This window comes from Myiozetetes cayanensis, unplaced genomic scaffold, assembly GCF_022539395.1.
Source record: "Myiozetetes cayanensis isolate MyiCay16 unplaced genomic scaffold, myiCay2020 scf2-11, whole genome shotgun sequence".
Lineage (NCBI taxonomy): Eukaryota > Metazoa > Chordata > Aves > Passeriformes > Tyrannidae > Myiozetetes > Myiozetetes cayanensis.
The window spans coordinates 48,678,656-48,694,638 of record NW_026087411.1 but is presented as its reverse complement, the minus strand read 5'-3'; the positions used below and the strand labels follow the sequence as shown (position 1 = coordinate 48,694,638).

The following is a 15,983-nucleotide window of genomic DNA, read 5'->3' as shown; positions in this document are numbered from 1 at the left end:
TTCTTATTCATTTGGATGAATAAGAAACATTATCCAAATACCAGAATCTTGAATATTTTTCTACATCTGAGTGCAAACCTGCTGCAAAGACACAATTTGTATTCCAAATGGAAGAAAAACTACATGAAGACATTTTCTAATTAGGCAAACTGCCTTTAGGTTACCATCTGCAATATTCGCACAAAAGTTTCTAGTCAGGAAGGATCTTCAAATGCCTATCTGAGGGCTGTTAGCAAGGGCCAGTGCAAGTAATTTACAAAAAAGATAGCTTTAAAAGCAGTAAGGCCAACTAAATGCACTCATTCTTGAAGTCAACAGAGAGGTGAGCTCCCCTCCAGGAGCTCTGGAGCTTGGGCTTTAGATGTGCACTGCCCTCTGAAGGAGCTTATCTCTACCTATCAAGGTACATGGTTTCCTAGGGAGGTTGTGGTCCTTAGGCTACAACTGCCTCACTCTCCTCCTCTTCTCTTTCTCCTCAACCTGAAGAGCTTTAGTATTGAAAAATTCTATAATGGTTTGCCTAGAGGATGATTGTGCCATGAAAGCAAATCAGCTCAGATTGATGGACACCGCCATTCTGCTTTCCTTACTGGAAAGATGACTTGGAAAAGCTCACAAAAATACACACATACCCAGCAGTTCTAGCAATGGTCACCAGGTGGTGCTGGGACACCAAATTACTTTTCTTACTACAAATAAAAATATTCAGTCTTGGTTTTCCTATGCAAAACTCTGACTAGAAGGAACTCCTATCTACCTTGCTTCCAGATTCAAACAAATATCTGAAAGATACTTTGCAACAGGATTGCAACATACTGTTACTGTGGAAAATAAAAGGATTATGAGCATTCACTTGCCCATCTGTGCTTACAGAACTGATGTATCTACAAACCAAACTGTGCTTGCAATGTGTGTGTCAATATGTAACTCCTTTATTGGCAAGCAAATATTCGAGGTCCAAGTCAGGTGCTACACCTCAGAAGAGGTAAATATATTTAAAATCAACCAGTTTAATGTAGTTTTTGAACTGCAAAAGATTTATAGAACAGCTGTGACTGGAGCTGAATTAATAGGCAGTGGGTGGGCAAGGGAGATAATGTTTTATTGGTAATGTTTGCAAAAAATTGTCACTTAGTACTTCTAGCAACACAGCAATCAATTCTATGAGAGGTAGAACATTTGTGGTAGTGAATAAGTTTCAAATTTAAGGATTGCAACTGGCTTAACTAACAAATTTGATGCTGATGGTATAGTAGTGTTTTCTGATTACTCCTATTCTGACAAAATACACTGTTTTAGAGGACAATGAGTTACTGACAGTGTGAATTTTGTTGTATTGATTGTTAGTTGTACAACTGTCCACCTGAACTTGGCATCAGTATTTCTGAGTGTTCCTATATTGTTTTGTACATGCCTTAACACCACTTATGACAACAGCAAAGAAACATGTTTGTATAATGCCATAAACTGAACCACTACTAAACCTACAGACACTCAGTAGTATTGGTTATAATGAGTACATTTCATTATACTTTTGTTTAGTTAAGATGTTCTGAAAGATTTTACACAAAATAGCTTCTTTGTGATAGACAGGATAAATACTTAAAGAAAAGAACTTCATTGTTAAGGCTACTTGATCTAGTACTGTAAAAATACTTGTAATACTAAAAAAACCCAGCTTCACAGTCATTCCTTCCAAACAGCAACTCCCTATATATACTCAGACACACTTAAGGTGCATCAGAATATTCATTTCTCCTTCAAATACAGTATAAAATCGTAGATTGTTTTTTATTATTTTTCCCATACAGCACTGAAGTTTCATAGAGGACATTATTCTAAAGGATCATGATTGAAAACATGGTTCAAAGCAGTGGAGGTGAGCACATGAAGTATAATTCTACTGGGGCTTTATCAAAGCAATGATCCAGTATTTGAACAACTTGTCTTTGCCTCAGGTTCTCAATATGCTCAAACAGGCAGAAACTCAGATTTACAAAACAGTTATTGTTCAAAAGTCTACATAAAAGGACTGAAGACTTTAATATTTCTTTTCTCTTATGTACAGTAGTGTCCATGAAGGGTAAAATAACTGACTTGTTTGCTTATAAACATCTGTTTTATTTAAGAAAATTTATAATTCTTATGAAGAAATAATTTTCAAAATAAAAAAAAAATGAATAATTCAAAATAGTATACAAATAAAATGTAAATAGTTTGATTAAAAAGTGAGGTGTGTAGAAAACAGGAAATCAAATGCAGATTATGAAAGAAGACGGCAGTAGCCTCTAAAATCTATTACACATAAGAAGTGGAATGGAGGCAGGTAGATGGTACTTAATTTTTGTTTTAAAATTACCTGAGCACTACAGGGACAACTGTTGAAAATTAGTCTTAAGAATTATGTACCCCATTCAACGGCATTTATCGGCTTTGAACAGTAAAGTTAAAGAGCACTTCAAAATCTAAGGTCAATCAACTGGCTGAGAGTACTTCCAGATGACAAAATTTTCATTCCAGTTTTGTTTTAGCTTCTTTAGCAGCCCATCCCCAATTTTACCAAACAATAGCAATTAGGGTTTTATGAAAAGAGCAGGAAAAATAGTATTTTCTATGATTAGCTAAAATTATTGTAAGAATACATATTCCACAGCGAATAAAATTATCCAATACAGAATGCAATACTTACAGTGGGAGCTCAAAGGTGATTCATTACTGAGGAAATTAAAAACAGGGATGACTGCATGGCCTTTTCCAGCGACACTTATAATTTCTTCCTCATTATCTAGGACTTGCAGTTTAATGAACACATCTGATTTAGAGGTTTGTACATGCACTGTAACAGTATGTGGTGCTTTGACTTTTACTAAATACCTAAATAGAAAGAAAAAAATTACAGCAATATAACCAACTATACATGACTTTTTTTTTTTTTTTTTTTTTTAGGAAAAGGACCTAAATGTTGTGTCAAACTGGAAGCAAACACTTAAAATTGAGTTTGTAGTCAACTGTTTTCTTGGAATCTCGTGGGCTAAGCTTCCTCTAGTGAAGTTTAGTGCAGTGAATCCACATACAAAGTAAGTGCTGCTTCTGCAAAAAAGGAGTGGTCTAGCCATTTATTTTTTTCACTGCCTTATTAAAAGTCCAAATACACATTTTACCTCCTGCTGCATTAGTATTTGTAGAATAATATTCTTAGCCAGATCAGGGAACAGTATCATTTAAAAAGTACCTGAGTGGAAAAAAAAGAATGATTTGCTTTCAAAAGGGTAGGGTTATCTCATCTGATAGTAGCTGCTACTCTGGTCAACTTAAAATACTGTTGCATTAAAAGACTGTAGAATTAGAGTCTGAGGACAAAATTTAAATAATTGCTTTTCCATGGCTTACTACTTTACATATTATTTGCTGTTTGTCCATAAATACAAATTGTTAGACTAATCTCATCAATCAAGCAAAGAAATGACAACCCAAAATACTACATCACCCCGACTTCAGCACATTTGGAGCCAAAAATATGTAACTATCTTAAAATAATTTTTTTTTTTTTAAAGATTGGTAACATCAGAGAAAGGAAAGGAGAAAGGAAAAAAAATCATCAAGAAAGAGAGAGTTTACAAAATTTGAGTCCCTTTGTTATGTTTCCATTACACTCTTTTTCTATTTGTATTGAAACTGATTCCTCTGTTGAATAGACATTTATCCCAAGAATAATCCACTGGTTTGAAATATTGAAACAAACTTTCAGGAATCAAGGTAAAATGTTCTAGAATCAACCTTCAGAATATATACATTTAATCAGCTCTAAGCACAGGGCCTGTTTTAGTACAGTGTGTACTCCTTTGTGTAAACTTCAGTATAGTGATTTAGTAAGGGACAGTTCTGAAGTTAATCAGACAGAACGTATTTTAATAAACTTTAATCAATTGAAAAAGGATTAATAAAAACTAAATCACATTTTTATTAACTATATTCTCCTAAAAGAATCAGGATGCTAAAATAAAATGTATGTAAATTTTTCTACCAACCCTGCAAGATGGAAATTGGTCTGACATATCAGGAAAGAAAATGTTGCATTCCTGTATTATTTAAAGCTTTATCAGAATAGCTGAAAAAAAAATGTATCAAACTTTGTGTTTCGTCTCCATCTGCAAAATCTTCATTTTAATACATTTTTTATCCCCCAAAGTACTACAGAATTCCAATGATTGGCACATGGATAGGATCGAGCTTTCAGAAATGCAAAGTATTGTTATTATTTTGAAGTTACAGTCTGTGCACTTCATGCCTGTTCTTCATTAAGCAGTGGCAATATTTCAGAAAATAACACTTTCACAAACCAAATGTTAAATTTGATAGTCCATAAAATTTAGATATTGGCCTCAATACTCTCCCCTTCTAAGAAAAAGGAAAGAACATACATACTTTTCTGTCAAGGTTGACCCATATTAAAAATAATTTAATTATTCTCCTCTCAATATTTACCTAAACATTATATTCTCTTTGTTGGGTATGTAATGCCCTTTAAACAATCTAGTAGAATAGACATTTTTTACAGCCTCACGAGAGAGAAATGGAAGTGGACTATGAGAACTCATGAGCCTGAGCTTCCATTTTCCAGCTGTCACAGGTTGGTCATCAGTGTGTGCTTCAGCCATAAAAGTGTATCCTTTCTGAAAGGGGAAAACAAGTAATTTTTACTTGGTAATAAAACTACTAAAATGCACTCTATGACTACATGCAACACACTTTCTGTCCATGTTACACTTAGTAATAGAATAAGATGTCCTTCATAAGCAAGAATCTTAAAATTCTATTCTATTCCAATTTATGATGCATCTCTTATTATAGCAATTTATATTTGGTAAAAAGTTACATAGCAAGTAAAATTCAATTTAATTTAACTTCAAAGCTGGCAGGTATTTTTAGGGGCAGGTACAATCAAATCCTGAAGTCACTTTGTAACCAAATTATTTGATGATTTAAGATGCTCCTATATGCTTTAGGCAGTGTGAAAGTATAGGTGGATGAGCTTGCTGCATGGAAATTTAGAGACCAGATTACTTCTGTCTTCAAATTTGAGGTTAAATTAATATTGCACCTAGTTTTAATAATGCAATTGCAAGTACAGCATGAAATTACAATATATTAATCTTATTTTTATGAAGATGTTGATTTAAGAGAAAATATTTCTAGTATTAGAAAATTCAAGGAACAAATTAATAAAAATGAAACACACAATTAATAAGCCTGGTGCTGATTTATGTGCTCTTTACAAATCCTGAGAATAGGAATATGAGGAACCAGAGTAAAGCTTAAAAATTTTTAAAATTTGATTAATTTTTATTTGTAAAATGGAAGGCAATATGAATGTGATTACTTAAAAGGCAGAGGTAAGAAAAAGGGACATAAGGAGTGCAATGGCCAGTTGTAGTGTTACAGGGGAACTCAGGATTAAGTCCCTTCTTCATATTCTCTAAGATAGCTCTAACTAACTCTCTGTTTCAAACATTAAAACTTAATGTTCCACTCAAGAAATAGTCCAGATGTTCCAGTCCAAAAATTCTTTGAAAGTTTTTAACTCTTTCAGTCTTCTGCTAAATTTCAGTTTAAATAAAATAGTATTTAAAAGCAAAAACAGCTTTGTTGAAAAATCCTTATAATACATGGGTTGTGATTTCAGAACTACCCAATAATGTAGGGCTTTATGTGACTCAGGACTTCAGAAATACTTAGAATGAAAATAAAATAAATTATTCATGATTCCAGTTTGTGGAATTGTAACTATAAGGCTCTTTACAACCTTTCATCACCACAAGGTAATAGCACCCTCTCAAAGTTAGGATTCAGAAGAACTCACTTATTTAAATATCTAGTTAAGCATATAGTTACAGGCCCTCCTGTTCTTAACAAGCATATTTGGAAACTGAGAGGGATTCAGCCAGATATTCAAGTGCTTTCTGACAGCATGGGGTGCATGAGAAAAACTCTTTCTCTTGTATGACTATTTATAAGGATAAAGTTATACAATTTTAATGTTCACTAAAAATATGCACAAAATTTAGACTTAAGACCAAAAAACTGCTTGAGTGAATGCTTTCTGAACACCATGAGCAATTAGAAAGTACAATAACTGAATTTTGCAGCTGGTAGGAACACCAAGTAATCATCAGTCACTACTGAGAAATGAGCGAAGATCTGGACAATCCCATAAGATTTATGTCTGCCTCTTAAAAAATTTTTGAGAGGTGTCATTACCCACTTAGATATCTTGTTACATTTCATCGTCTGTAGAATCAGAAAGGATTGTTTTCTAATATACCATCTAAACTAAATTTTTGGCAAAGTAAGATGATTCCTTTATATCATTCTATGACTAGTCAAGACAAACAACTGAACAGTGTCCTTGCTCAAACAGACTTCTTTTTTTTCCAGACTAAATATGTTGGCTTTTCTACAGTTTGTTTGAAAGACTTGTGAAAAATAAAGGGAGTAGAATTTGAAAACAAAAGAACCAAAAACCCCACAAAACTTGATCCATCAGGAGAAAAAAAAAACCCACAGAAGAAGAAAATTTAATGCAAAACCAAAACATCCAAATAATGCAAAACAAGTAGGCAGTTTCTATCTAGACTGTAACGTCTGCAAAATGACAACAGACTTTATTGTTAGAGTGCAGATTTTATCTTTATTGTCAATTATTCTGAAATGAACTTTAATGTGTTCCAGAAGTGTCTCTGCGGGAGAATAAAAGTATCTGTTGACAGGATTTCTTTTTAGCTCTGTTGTAAATTGCTGAGTCATATTTTTGAAGCAGAAAAACTAACTGGGAGGTGTTTTAAAAAAAAAAAAAAGGACTTTTTCTGTAATACTGATATTTAGGAATTCAGGCAAACCATATAATTTCTTGCTTGATGTATTACATTGTTGACTGCTTTTTACAAAATATTTTTATAATGAAAGGTAACAGTCAGATTAAAATAATACAGCTGTATTCTCTGTTTAATAATAATTGCAAAATGTGTTGTCAAAACATCAATAGAGCTTCCAATAGCTTGGACAGGTCCACTGAAACATTAATGAACTATTTATAAACAGGAAGAAAAAAGGCTAAATTGCAGAGTATAAGGTTATATTCTTATTGAGGAACTCAAGAGCAGTGATTGACAAATGTAGTAAGAAAAGTAGAAAATACAGCATGTCTGCACAATTGTGTTTTAATACTCTTAAAATCACTCTTTACTGATATTAACCACATTTAATATTATGAAACATTAAGCCATTAGTTTAGCAAATAATAAGAGAAATTTCTGCTTTAAGAGAGGACTTCAATAGGGAAGCACAGGAATAAAATAAAAAGGGCCATTTTCACTAATCATCAACAGAATCACTGAGGCTATTGTGCTGTACCCCAGGAAAAAAAAAATATTACAGAATGTATCTATTCAGGTAGGACATAAAACCCCAAGCATTTCCAACACAAAAAACACTGTACTGCACAAAGCGTTGGTAAGATTTTGTTTGGAATAATGTTTAAGATTCTGGACATCTTCCTTCAATAAAGATAAATTAAATGGAAGAGGGTCTGAGAAAGAATTAGTGAAATCAGGGAAATGGAAAATCTGCCTTGCAGGGCAGAACCAGACAGTTGTGTCTTGCTAAGCAGGATCTGAAATAAATCTCGAGTTGTGATTGTTCTTTATGCAACCTGTCACTTTCCTGAAAAGCAGTAATCAGTATTCACCACTGATATTTCTTTTTGCATCCTGCCACTTGCCACTGTCAGATTCCAACCTAAATTTCCCTGTCTGGTGGAATCCACAAACCATTTCTGAGGATCCCAATTAGTTTTGAGAGCTTCAAGAGCTTGTCTGCAACCCTTCTTTTTAAAGCACTGTCCTCCAGCAGTAGCAGTCCTTATCTGTCACATTCAGCTAATATTCACTATAAACACTAGATAAGGCAAGTTCATTCTAAAGAAAAAAAAAAGTCTAATGAAATTTGAAGTTACAAAAAAAAGACAAGAAATCTGCTTCTATAGTGTTAGATTGTAAATGAAATCAATTCTTCGGTATTGACAGATGAGACTGAGAGGGCTAAAATGTGAATGGAATGTGTCTTCACTAAAAGATCAACTGTGAACATGTGACAAGAATAGCTAATACTGGTGTAATATTTCAGAGATAAGAGGAGGTCAGAATAGGAAATGAAGTAGTAAATGATAATATAGGTAAATTAAGAGTTTGGACTAGTTAGGTCTGATGAAATTCTAAACTGTCTGAAGGACAATTCAATAACAGACTACAACAATCATTAAACTTTCAAATTATGTTTGCTAATTGATAGAGGACACTAAGGTACTGGAAGACTATAGTAGTGTAATGTTGTTTTTTTAAGATGGACCTAGATGTCTGGAAAATTATGAGTCAGTATAACTCCGAAGGCTGAAAGCATCATGAAATAACTAGGAAAATTAACTCCTTGCAACCCCCTCAACATAGCAAAAGGGCTGTAAAGAATAAGTCCTGTCAATCCAATCAAGATTCTCTTTTTAGGAAGGCACAGTATGAGAAAGAAGGAGACATCTGACACTGTCTCTTTGATCATTCTTCTAAGCTGAAGGAAATGCTGTCATAATGAAGAAATTAGGGTGTTGGACAATCATATCCAGAAAGCACATATTCATGGCTACTTTGGGAAGAGAAGGATGCAACCAGTGAGATTTCAAAGATCTAACCTGAACCTGATTCCATTCAAAATTTTTTATTAAAAATATATGTTTATTTAGATGAGGGAATGGAGAAAACATATGCTTAATCAGCTGATACCACAAACTAGGAAGTATGATAGCTTTAGAGGAAGAGAAAATTAGAATTAAAGATTATTTTAGACTGGGGAAATGGTCTGAAAAAACAGCATTAAAATCAGTAGTGAAATACACTATATTTACTCAAGAATAACAAAGTATAGGATTCAGTTCTCCAGGAAAGCACCAGGGTTACAGAAGTACAGAAGTACATGGAACAGCACTGCAAAATAGGGCAACCAAGTTGGTTATATAAGCAAAAGTAAAGCCTACAAGATGTAAACTTAACATTCCTTACTCACCATTTGTATGGCCACAAGTTAAATGCTGGAATAAAGTTTACTGTGCTCAGTGTTATGCATGACAAACAAGGAAAAAACCTCAAATAACAGCAGTTGGAAAGAGTCCAGAGGAGAGAGTAATCAAGAGTATAGAACATATAACTCTGAGGTAAGATTGACAAGAGTGTCTTCTTTAGCCTAAAGGTCAAAAGGCAGGAGGATGGGAAACTGTAATAATTATTTAACAATATAGAGGATTTTTTAGAAGTAATTTACACCAATACTTCCAAGGTAACATGCAGGACTAGGTGGGAGGGGGTGGGGAAGGACGGGGAGGACCATCATGTCAATAGCTGTATTTGGCATCAATGCTGCAGTTACCCTTAGCATCTGAACATGCATGCTAATTTTTGTAGAAATGATTTGTAAAAGGCTATTTAAACTTGATTTTTAGTTTGACCCTTAACTCTTGAAGGTTGTTCTTTCAGATGCACAGCATTAACATCAATCATATTGCCACAGAATGTACAGCACAGGGAACCAAATGATATTTCTCCATTTAGCAACAGCAAAAAATATCAAAGAAAATTAAGGTTATTCCTTCACTATAAAAGGTTTAGCACAGAAGCAAATTAGTGATAATTCCTGTTCAAACTAGCTAATAAATAAGGATGCACTTTTAAGCAGAACACTATGACGTAGCTAAAAATGCTCACAGAATTTGGGCACTTATTATTTTTAAAACTATACTTTTCCCAACAATTCTTTGCATTTACCTCATTTTTGGGATAAACCTGAGGTACCACTTCGAAAAAGACATGTGTCATTTCCTCCAGTGTGTCATTATCAACAACACGAAGTCTGCAAGAAGGGATAGTGGTATACACCTTTGTCACTATAAGCATGTCTTCTGGAACAATAAATATTTCTCTAAAAAAAAAAATTCAAATTGTATCAAAATTATTTTCACAAATAAAAGGATTTGTGTAATAAATAATGGCCAGTCTTCGCGAGCGAAGATCCGGGGAAGGTCTTTCCACCTTCCAGCCTGCGCATTGGATTTTTTAGGTGAGACACAGTGTGCGCGGAACTGAGCCCACCCTTTAATCCTAAGGTTCATCTGCCGGGGCCAAGCGAGCTTGGACGGTGGCAGTGAGGTCCTTAGGACGTAGGTGGGTTGCCTTTAAGGGCTGACGAGCCCCACCTGCCCGGGAGTGGCCCTGACCGGGAATCGAACCCGGGTCTCTGCGGTGATAGCGCGGCGCCTTTACCACTGGACCACCAGGGGCTCCAAGGATTTGTGTAACACAGAGCAAAAGTATTGTCATGGTTTAACCCCATCCAGCAATTAAGTACCACACAGTCACTTGCTCACTCCTCCCACCCACCCTACCCCAGGGAGAAGAATCAGAAAGGAAAGGTAAACCTTGTGTGTTAAGAAAAATGTAATAATTGAAACAAATTATAATAATAAATATACTAATAATATTAATAATTTTAATTATATGGAGAAGAAGAGAGAATAAACAGAAACCAAGAGAAACAAGGGATGCACAATACAACTGTTCGCACTGACTGATGCTTGCTCCCCAGTGATGATCGGCCCCCATCCAGGTAATTCCCCCCCAGTTTATACACTAAGCATGCTGTGCTGTGGTATGGGACATCCCTTTGGCCAGTTCAGCACAGCTGTCCTGGCCATGCTCTCTACCAGATTTTTATGCATCTTCCCACTGCCAGAGTGTGAGACATTGGAAAGTTCTTGACTTGGGGTAAGCACTACTCAGCAACAGACAAAACATCAATGTGTTATCAACATTATTCCCAATCTAAATCCAAACACACAGCACTGTGCCCGCTACTAGGAAGAAAATGAGGAAAAAATGAACAAGAAAATGAACTCTGCTCCAGCTGAAAACAGGACAAGTATACATCAGAATTTAGAAAAAGCAGGTAGATAAAAGTAAGTTTTTAAGCAGGTTAATGAAAAAACACAGCGTATCAATACTACTTTCCCATAATAGTTATATAGGGCTGTATGAAACTCACCTGAAAACCAAAAACCACACATGTGGTGGGTGATCAGCACACGTTACATCATAGTCAGCAAAAGACATTTTACACCATTCATCTTCATAACAAGGAAACTTTTCAATTGACTTAAAGTTTCTTTTAAACATTTCTCTGGAAAGCAGGAAACAAATATTTTAATCTAATCAGGAAGGCACATATATCCTGACTTTTACTTATTCTAATAATGAATAACACTGCCTTGTGCATGAATGTAAAACAACAATATAAAAATGTTTCTCTAGTAGCTGTTCTCTGGAAAAAAATCACCTAGGGATCAGCTCTTTCAGAGATAATAGCAAACACACATATTTCTCTCCATCAGTCTATCCATGACTACAGCTGCTTTTAATAGCCCAAAATGTTATGGCTTCTACAAAACTTTACCTCTTTTTTTTTTAAATAGATAACAGTTAGCATAACTGTTGTTATATTAAGCTATGATCTTCAAGCTGTGGCATCATTAGGAGATTAAAAACCCCTTTATTTAATTTTAAAGCTTTTTTGAACAAGAAAGGGATTAAAGGAAAACATATTGGCCAAGGGGCTAGCTTGTTATATTCAATGCAATTCTGTCAGATTTTAAAAAAAAATCAAGCACAAGTACATTAGCATGATTTTAACACCCAAATGTATCCCTTGGTACAATGCCTATGCCTATGAACCAGCCGCATAAGTTTTAAAAGTCTGAAGGCAGACTAAAAACTGAATCCAATTTGCTGATTTAGAGGTGCTGCAAATCTAAAATGGAAGTCCAATATTTGGAACAAGGCTGGGGTTGCAAAGTACTGATACCATCAACGTACAAAGGTTTTACAGGGTTAGAAACACTAAAAAGTAAAATTAAATCATACCTGATATGAATGCTGCTCAAGTTCCTGGTTATAGGGAGTAAGAATTTATACTTACAGGTAGTAATTACTGTTAGTTCACACTCCTTACCCCTGGAAGAACTGATCTACTGCTAGATCAGTTGTGGGAACACTAGCAGAGAGATTTCTGAACGAGTGTGATCATCAAAAAGTGTCATGCTTCAAATGACTTAATGAACATGACTGAAATTGGAATAACCATCTTTGCAAAAGCTGTAATAAAATACCAGGGAAAGCATCTACCTAGAAATACATCTACTTTGCTTCAAGCAAGTGCAACAAAAAGTCCTCTGACTATATAATAAACTGTGTTAAAATTAAACAGTATAGTTATTCCCTTTCTAATGTCAACCAGGATTCCTGAGTAGATAGCACGAATCGAAATGCTTCTTTAAAAAACTAACTAACTAGCTAACTGCTTAACTAAGGAATCAGTATCAGATCTATACTTATGAAACACCCTACAGGAAAAAGGTAATATTGTAGGTCAAGTTGTAGGAAAAAAATCCGTAACATATCTAAAAATTAGATTTTACTCATGTAGGGTACACAGAATAAAGCATAGCATATCTTCACTAAAAACATCTCATCTCTTCCAAGAGGGTTTGGCAATTTTAAACCTAATAATGCTCTTACCATGTTTATTTTGTGAAATAGCAATTTATGACAATTCTATGTTACTGCCTGCAATTGAATAGTTTTATTCATTGCACAATTACCTTAACAACATTACAGCACACTGTTCAAAATTTAATTCAATCAGAGACCACAATGTTTTCAAGGTTTCTTCAACACTAGCATTTTCTCTAGTACCTAGAAATAATAAAAAAGTTAGAAAATATAACATCCAACTTCTGCATTGTTTTAATTTTACACCTGCCAAATACTTTTGAAAAATGCCACTCATACAAGTAAATTGCCTTATGAATCATTAGTTTTTATCTGTAGTTTTACAGAAGTCTCACTGTGCTGAAAACTGTTTTATCCTTTGACAGAGGATATTCCACTGTTCAACACCTTTGTACTTTTCAGCACTCCCTACAACTGCAAAAATGATGTGATCAGTATTTTCTCTAACTTTTTCACTGTAAAATGAAGTGATATGTGGTGATCTCTGTCCTCAGAGAACAGGTTCTTTAATTCCAATCAGCTCTCATTTGCAGATACCAGGAAGGGATGTACCTAGGCTATTTGTGCAGCTAAAAAGAAAAGAATTGGGCAGTTCCAGCAGGTAATTAATCCCACCCACATTGAATACCTCTCAGATGACAGGATGTGTTGTCATCTCAAGTGTCTACTTCTATCCACAGAACATAGATGAAGAGTAGGTAACCACTCTGGACCTGTTGTCTAAATTGTCAAGACTTAAGTTACGTGAAATTCTCCTTTATTGCATAAGCAACTAGCAATGGAACTGGATGGGGGGAAGTAAAACAAGACAAAACAAACAAACAAACAAACAAACAAACAAACAAAAAAAAACAAAAAGAGGGGCGAGAATAGTAACACTTTACTGACAAATAAGAGAGAAAAAATTATATATAATGGAGGAAATAGAGAAGAAACATTATATGATTGAAAAAACCTCACAGTATAGGACTATAAAGATAATACCAGAATTAAAGGTATCAAATTAGAAATTAAGAAAGATATTATAGACAAATGAGGAGAAGAGTTGGTATGTTAATATAGTGCTCAAATGACAAAAAAATCTAAAATCTAAACTTCAGAAGTAACAGCTTCTGGGCTCTTGGACTTGTAGGGATTAATAATAGTAGTCAAAGTTTAGGGAAATTCCTAATTTGCATAGCACTTCAAAAACAAATACAGAAAGGCATTAGACTGCTTAGGAAGAAAGATTAGGCAAGACTTGGCTATAGGTAAGGGAGGCAACACCAGATTTACAGATGAGGAGATGAAGGTACAAAAGATAGAAGAGACCATCTGGTACAGGTAAATGTATAGGTGAAAGAGCCCCAGCAATTATGGCAATTTAAGAAGGAGCTTTCAGCAGAATGGCAATTACTTTCTAAAGAGGTAATGTATATCTTACAATGGAGCTGTTTTCTTTGTCATGATCCTCAGGCATTCCCATACTGTGAGGCTAAAAGGAATCACTATGATCTAATGCTCTACATAACAGTTCTGCTAACATAATAATGCCATAAATAAATGATAAATTTTAAATTTGATGAGAATCTGTTTGATTTAAAAATTTCCATGAGTGCAACACAAATCTGGGTTTATTCCAATAAACACCTTATCCTTTTAAAAATGAATGCCACTTCTAACTTGAATGTGTTGGGTTTCAAGTCAAAATCTTTGAATCTCAGACTAAAGATCTCGTTAAGCCTTCGGATCTCAGGCTAAAGACCCTATTGCTATCAAATTCCTTTACTTCTATGTGTACTTAAAGGTTACAGTGAAGTCTTTCTTTATCTTGTCTTTCTGAAATTACAAACTAACAGCCTGCAATTACAAGGTTCCTCTTTAACTCTGATCTTTGAAACTCTACTCAGAATTCTGCAGCTGTTATCTACCTTTCTTTTGTCTTGGACTGTGGACGCTGCACTTGGACACAATATTTAAGCTGAGATAATAGAACTGCTGAATAGGAAATGTACTACAAGTCTTGAACTGCTACGTAAGATTCCTCTATATACATAAGAAAGATAGTATTAGGTATAGTATCTTTTGAGCAAAGTATCAGACTCTGATACTGTGTGTGTTCCACTTATTATCCATTATGAAGCTCATGTTCTTGTATGATTTCCTTTATATTTCCAGGAAAAAAAACAAACAAAAAAAACCAAACAAAAAACATCATTGCCCAGCTGAGTTAAATGTACATGAATGTAAATTCTGATTTAATATCTATGCATATCTCGGGGGGGTAGTGTATCTTTCCTCTACTTTTTAATACTGTATGTGTTGAGTGGTTAGGTATATTTAATAAAACTATAATGTTTACTGCATTTCAGTTAATTTTAACTAGATGTTAATTGGTCAAAAAATCCTTAAAGGACTGATCTCTTCTCTGTGATGATCAGTGGCACCCAAGGGAATAGCCTTAAGTTGTGTCAGGGGAGGTTTAGGTAGGACATTAGAAAAGGGTCCTTCAACCAGAGGGTGGCTGGGCACTGAACAGGCTCCCCAGGGCAGTGGTCACAGCACCAAGCCTGACAGAGTTCAAGAAGCCTTTGGATGATACTCTCAGGCACATGGTGTGGCTCTTTGGGAGGATCCTGTGCAGGGTCAGGAATTGGACTTGATGATCCTTGTGGGTCCCTTCCAACTTGACATATTCTGTGATCCTTTGATCTGAATAAGATAAGATATGAAACACTTTTGAAAGGCATTTTTAAAGGACATACCTGGTCTTCTGCTCTTCAGTACTGTCCTAACATAGGACCCTCTCCAGATGGCTTGAATTTTGAGAGCTGCTGCTTGTTCTTCAGATGTGGGAGTTCGGTCCTGCCAACTACTGAGATTCTGCTCACTGGTCTCTGAAAGAAGGGGAGAATGACCAACATATACAACACTAGAAGTCCTACAGATGCTTATAATGAATTAAAAATTAAAAAACCCAACAAAATAAAAAGAAAAGGACAAGAGATCTGTGACTCAGAAACAGTGTGGTTTCAGCATAAAACTTTTATGACAAAAATATTACTCTTAAAATTTTGGTTTTAAGATATGGTTTTATGATAAAATTAGAGAAAATATACTGTATAATCACACAAAGTTAAAATGCAATCACTATGTTAATTCCAAATACCAAATCATTTAATTCTTCTCTTTGTTGCCAGCTATTGCAGTGCATTTTTTAAAATTGTCTCCTAACATAAAGCATCCTTCTGAATATGAACCAAAGTATCCTTCTGAATATGAACCAAAATGATTTGATACATTAAAGCCTGACTGTAAACACAGTTTAAAAGAGCTTTACAAAAT

The 15,983-nt window shown here is 34.7% G+C and overlaps 1 protein-coding gene across 1 annotated transcript in view; it reads right to left on the bottom strand.

The window, feature by feature from the left end:
• Window positions 1–15,983, bottom strand: part of ADGB (androglobin) — a 108,881-nt gene that overhangs the window by 18,987 nt on the left and 73,911 nt on the right. Inside the window, exons 21-26 of the mRNA XM_050315113.1 lie at window positions 15,404–15,535; window positions 12,749–12,842; window positions 11,137–11,271; window positions 9,864–10,017; window positions 4,486–4,673; window positions 2,690–2,874 (exon numbers count right to left, since the gene is read on the bottom strand). Of these exons, the coding sequence (XP_050171070.1) occupies window positions 2,690–2,874; window positions 4,486–4,673; window positions 9,864–10,017; window positions 11,137–11,271; window positions 12,749–12,842; window positions 15,404–15,535 (888 nt within the window). The remainder of the gene's footprint in view (window positions 1–2,689; window positions 2,875–4,485; window positions 4,674–9,863; window positions 10,018–11,136; window positions 11,272–12,748; window positions 12,843–15,403; window positions 15,536–15,983) is intronic.